This window comes from Silurus aristotelis (genome assembly GCF_946808225.1).
Source record: "Silurus aristotelis genome assembly, chromosome: 22".
Lineage (NCBI taxonomy): Eukaryota > Metazoa > Chordata > Actinopteri > Siluriformes > Siluridae > Silurus > Silurus aristotelis.
Window position 1 is genome coordinate 16615613 of NC_139595.1, and position 6215 is coordinate 16621827.

General features: G+C 36.0%; 1 protein-coding gene across 1 annotated transcript; it reads right to left on the reverse strand.

Annotated features, from left to right (window-relative positions):
- Window positions 1-3858, reverse strand: LOC310717141 (P2Y purinoceptor 12-like). Its single transcript, XM_083524825.1, has 3 exons — window positions 3677-3858; window positions 2867-2929; window positions 1-1202 (listed from the first exon to the last, which is right to left on the reverse strand). The coding sequence occupies exon 3, from the start codon at window positions 1186-1188 to the stop codon at window positions 118-120; it is 1071 nt and encodes a 356-aa protein (XP_083380951.1). The 5' UTR covers window positions 1189-1202; window positions 2867-2929; window positions 3677-3858; the 3' UTR covers window positions 1-117.
- Between the last annotated feature and the right edge of the window lie 2357 nt (window positions 3859-6215).

A 6215-nucleotide genomic window follows, 5' to 3' on the forward strand; every position in this document is an offset into this window, starting at 1 on the left:
TTTTATTTCCAAATGATGTGTTTTTTCTAACCACATAACACAGTATTTACTGAATATACAGTCTAGAATGTCAACATCATATACAGAATCATCACAGAAAACAGAAAAGCTTGTGGACTATATTTGCGATGGGCGGTTTTCCATTGGGTTGCTTACTGCAGGAGTATCTGTACTGAACTGCAAGGCCCTGCACCTCCCAGGTGAGACTCGTAGGATTTTGAATAGCGAGTCCCTGAAAGCCGTGCAGAGAAAGAAGTAGATGAGCGGATCTAGAAGTGAGTTCAGAGAGGACAGCCACAGTGTACTCTCTTTTACCTGGAAAAAGACAAGCTTCTGTTGACAGTCAAACCGGTGTTCCCTTGTCTGGCTCAGTGTATAAGGCACTCGGGCAAAGTGAAATGGCACGAAGCATATAAAAAACACTGCAAGAACGAGGAATACATTCACTCTCACTTTCTTCTTTCTCTGCTGGCTTTGAGCCGACGTGTTTAGAATGCGAGTCCGTGCAAAAGAGTTGAAGAGCTCTTTGGTGATCAACGTATAACACACCACTACTGCCACCAGAGTGCCCCAGAAGATTATTTGGCAGATATAATTCACCACTTCATGCCACTTTAAGCCAAGTTCAGTCTTCAGGCTACTGCAGCTAAATTGGTCCGATTTTGGCTCCTTGCTGCTTAGAATCATGTTGGGGAGAGAAAGCGCCAGCAGGGACACCCAGATAGCGGCTGAAAGGAGCTTCCTGTTGGCCAGCCGTCTGGAACTGGTGCCAACGAAAGGGTTGAGCGTTTTTCTACAGCGGTCAATGCTGATAAAGCCAAAGAAAAGGATGCTGATGTACATGGTGAGGTAGAAAACCACAGAAGAAACACGGCAGACGAAGATGCGGAGGCCCACTGAGGCCATGTTGGAGTCAGACAGGATCTTAAATGGAAACGTCAAAGTCATGAGAACGTCAGCCACAACAATGTTCTTTAGGTAAATGATAAAATGAGAGCGGCTGGGGATGCTGAAGAACACCCATACTGCTAAACCGTTTAGGATGAGTCCTAGCAGGAAGAGAAAAGAATACAGGATTGGGAACACTGTTGTCTTCAGGACGTTATTACGGGAACAGCCTTGCCGTGATGAATTCGTCAGGTTCCTGAAATTCTCCAGGCTGGTTGACAGTTCTTCTGTGAGGTCCATGATTTGCAGGATTTCTGTAGGTAAATAAAAAGCATTGAAAGGATGTGGTTATTCGTTTGCAAGACTGAAATTTTATTTACTTCATGGTTCAATGTTTTGTTGAGGGCAAGTTTAGCATCTTGTGGTAATAATTTCGACAGCACTATCAGATGTTGGTATTGGGACACTTTTTACAATTACGAGAAAATAAGCACGTTAATGGAGCAAAGCCCAATTCCAATATCTGTATTTATTGAGTCCTAATCCAATATAAATTACAATGAGATGGGATGCAAATGAGTATCTGAAGAGTTTTGCTCAAGGGAGTATTGAGTATGAAGCGTTCGAGCAATAAGGATCTGCTTCTTACTTCCAAGCCCTACAGAAATGTATATTTTTGTCATCCATTCTATTTTACTTTGCCCTATTTCAAAAGTGCTGCAATTTCTATAGCATTCACACGGTTCGAATAGAGGTACCTTTAAATTGCAGTACCAAAGTGTTTTCTTTGTTTTATTTTTCTCCCCATCCTATTCCCTCATGCCGGACCATCTTAAAAAGCATATTACTGCATGTCGTACGCTGTATGTATGTGTGTGTGACGAATAAAATTTGATTTGATTTGAAATTGAAGTAGAAATTGTGTACTCTGAGATTGATTTCAATATACTGTGGTAAACAATTAAAAAACTGACTGAACGTCATAACACAGACGTTCCTCATTTCAGTAGACTACAATTTACTCTTGTAGCTTCTGCATCTGCATGGCAGAGCCGTGTATAGAATTCAAATATTTGTATATTTATTATGAATTATGTTAATGTGAATTCTGTGAGAAAGCATGAACTGAAAACCACATTCTAATTCAGCAGAACGCTGCATTAATGAAATAAGACTGGGGGCTAAGATGTCATTTAAGGCGAAAAGAGATAATAAATATGATCAATTTAATGCAGCTAAGTTAAATATATAAAAAAAATATATACCACTTACAAATTAACCAAAAGCTTTCCTGTGCATCATTTTTTTTTTATGTTTTCGTTCACCGGTTTATTAAAATGTATTTTTTAAATATCTGTCTGATGCACACAAAGTTTGAAATTTAACTGATGTCTGATTGAATATATTAATAAAGGCTGAGCTGGATTCAGTAAAATTGACATTTATTCCTTAAATACATTGTGTTTTTGTCTCTTTCTCCCGTTGGTTACATTTTATAATTAGACAGAAGGCAAACAAATGAGAAAACAAACAAAAAAAATCCAATTTTACTTTACTTTTAACTTAACAAATTATTTAACAAATTATTAAAAAAAAATATCTAGTAGAACATTCTTCATATATATAAATAATTTATTTATTTATAATTTATTATTTTTTTTTTTTACAAGAAAATTCAATTGTGGAACCTGATAGTAATGTGCCATTAATGTTCTGCAGAACTACAAAGCGAAAAAGCAAACCAATGTTTGCATAAACCCAAATTATATTTCGTGACAAACCTACATTTACATTTTTGTTTGCATTTTATTATAAGCATCGCTTGTTAAGACAGTGATCTATAAACAGTAAAAATATGGCTTAATGAAACATTAAAACTAAAATCTTGACTTAAATTACCACCATTTTGGAATATCGGCAGATCATTGCCACATTGAAAAAACACAAGTAACAATTCATGTCTTTTACTTGCACGTACCTGTTTCACACACGTTGGCTTGTATGTACTTCTCAGTCTGATGGTCCTAGTCTACATGGTTGTCTTGAAATAAGTTTAAAGTTAGACAATGACAATGTACTTTCTCTTCTGTTTTTTGTTTCCTGACATGCTGTGTCAGGAGAATAGTTTCACTATGTAATACACACAATCATTTTATTATTATAATTAGTTTTAATGTTAATGTTAGGAAACTGGGGTTAGAGCACAGGGTCAGCGATACAACACCCCAGGAGGGTTAAGGGCTTTGCTCAAGGGCCCAATAGTGGCAGCTTGGTGATACTGGTGCTAGAACCTCGGACCTTCCAACCCGGAGCGTTAACCACTGAGCTACAATTTTCCCAACAGTGTATAGCTATTTTAATATTATTTTATATTTTCTTTATGATCATTATCATAATGATGAAAAATAAATCCTTTTGTGGTCAAAGAAATAATGTCAAATCATTTTTATGATTTTTGCATACAATTAGCCTGTTCTTACTCAATATTAATTGATATATAATGAGTTTGAATAGTGTGTGCCATGGGCTTTGTGATAAACTTGTATCTGCAAATTCAAGATCCAGCTTAAGCCTGACCAGGAAAATATACAATAAAATTAACAGTGGGCAGCCCCTTTTTCTGACTTCTCCTTTTTCAAGAAATGCTGAATTGACTCATTGCCCTGTCAGCAGAAATGTCTATTTCAAGCCTAGTGAAATGGTATGCAGAAGAGTCAAGCCTTTAACCCAACTTTAAGATGGCTTATAGTCAGCATTGCATCATTAAGGTGCATTAAGAAATACTCACAGTACAAGGTGAAAATTCCAACATGCCTAATATGAAGCTGTCAACAAAAAGCATGAAAGTTCATGTCCATAGGTGTCCATAAATGAGTGTCCGTTTCGTGACACTAATGATCTAAGAACCTTTTTGCGACAGACTGAAGGATACTTCAGAGTGACTTCACACCCATCTCGCATAAACAGAATTTAATCTCGCTGCCCTTGTTATGCCTCACCACAATGGCTCTTTATATTGATAGAGCAACCAACCTTATTCTCATATTACATACTAGGAAGTATTAGCTACAACCAAATGAATGTACTATTCTTGGTCATGTCATTAAACAGTACACTGGGTGTGTAATGTAAAGACATTTACACCAATGGGAAAGTTTTTTTTTTTCCATTAATAGGAACTCATTTTACATTCCCTATCATTTTACAGCCTGTCATGTCATTAGGAAACTGGTTTAAGGCTAAATGGCAGCCCTTTCTGCCGACAGCCGGTGTATTTATGTGGATGCGTGTTCTTAATGTTTTGGATAGAATTTGGAAAGTTCTTCATCAGTGACCAAATAAATAGTAGACACTTTGCTTTAATTTTAAGGTTATATTGGCTATATAGTCTTACATAGTATATATTATTATAAGTTATATAGTATTAAAAGTACAACCCCAATTCCAAAAGTTATGACTCTGTATAAAATGTTAATAAAAACGAAATACAATGATTTGTAAATCTTATAAATCCACATTTTATTCACAAAAAAAATATATCAAATGTTTCAACTGAGAAAAAAGTTTTAATGGAAATAAAATAAGGTTATTTTGAATTTGATGGCTGCATCATTTCTCAAAGTTAAGACAGGGCCATGTTTAACACTGTTAGTAAGTTTTGGTAGAAGAATGTTGTCCCATATGTGTCTGATACAGGATTCTAGCTGCTCAACAGTTCTGGGTGTCCTTTGTTGTGTTTTTCGTTGCATGATGCACACATGGCAAAAGGTCTAGACTGCAGGCAGGCAAGTTCAGCACCTGGAATCTTCTACTGCAAAGTTATGCTATTGTAATAGATGCAGTATGCAGTTAGCATTGTCTTGTTCAAATATGCAAGGCCTTCCCTGAATAAAAGATTTTATGTGTGGAAACATTTGTTGCTCTAAAACCTGCATTCAGAATTCACAAAGCCTTTCCAACTGTGCAAGCAGCCCATTCCATAGGCACTAATGCACTCCCATAACATCAGAGATTCAGCTTTTTGAATTGAGGGCTGATAACACAGCAGAACGTCCCTCTCCTCTTTAGTCTGGAGGACGAGGTGTCCATGGTTTCCAAAAAAATATTTAAAATTCCGACCCAACTTTTTGGAAATTGATTGTACATCTTGTCAATATGGTCACAGTAAAATCTTGGTCATATTCTACCATCACCATGAAAAAAAAAGTCAACTCTTTGGCATTGTAAAGTCTTGCCAACCAATCCGTCAGGTTCTCAGCATTATTATTACTGACTGCTTCATTACTTCTTTGCCATGCTTTTATAAGTTAGCTCTTTGTTTGTTGCTGTGATTTATCATTCAATGCTTGCCTTCTGGCTTCATTGAGATTTTTACCATGCACATGGATTCAATATTTTGCTTTCTGAGTCTCCATTGTTACACAATAAAACAAAAACACCTACGGATACCAGGGTTTTAAGAACAGGAAACCATGTGTTATGTCTCAAACTTGAGTTAAGGTGTACGAGCCTTGAATTTGTGTTTGGAATTATCTCCTGATGAGTAATATGGAAAAAGCAGACAACCTAGTCCTGATCTAGCTTCCTGATGAACACCAGTCGCAGAATAATAAAGTATGCTTGATTTATAAAGCACTTAACATGTTTTTGTCTAATCTTGATCCAGTTTCATTTGAATGGTTATTTCAGACAGAAGTATTTTCTTATAATGGTGTCAGTGTTAGCAATTTTGGTTCCTGTTCTAATGCAGCTGTACTACTGAAAGTGAGAAATTATTTATTAGTCTGCAGTCATTTTTACATCATTTAATTCATTACATAATATATTTCAACACAATATTTCACATACAATGACTTCAGCAGAGGGCAACAAACCATCAGCAATATCTTACTTTTTTCTTGCATGTGATAGCATTATTTTTGTAAACTCTGCAGATTTTTGCTGTAGCCCAGGGGCATGCTGGTGTTTGCACATGTACCAATAGCAGTCTAATCCTCGCTTTATTCAAATCCAGATATTGCTCTTGATTCTGTTCCAGCATCAGTAGTAACATAGTTTCTGCATTTTTTTGTTTCGAAATGTTTATTTGATAGGACTTTATATTGAAATGTAATCTTTCTCTACAATAACTCCTATTTTGCCCTGTTAGAGGTTACTGAGTTATTGAGTTTACAACCCTTGAATAAATTAATGTGATAGATATTAAAGGTCTTATCTATGTCGTTGATTTATTAGTTTAGAAGTGATAGATTCTAAAGAAATCCATACAAGCAGTTTTGTCTGGATCATCACTTCGGTTTGATTTTCCTAATGCAAGAAACACTGAG

Bases quoted from the DNA above. Each gene is read 5' to 3' on its own strand.
- LOC310717141 (XM_083524825.1), bottom strand. From the start codon at position 1,188: ATGGACCTCACAGAAGAACTGTCAACCAGCCTGGAGAATTTCAGGAAC.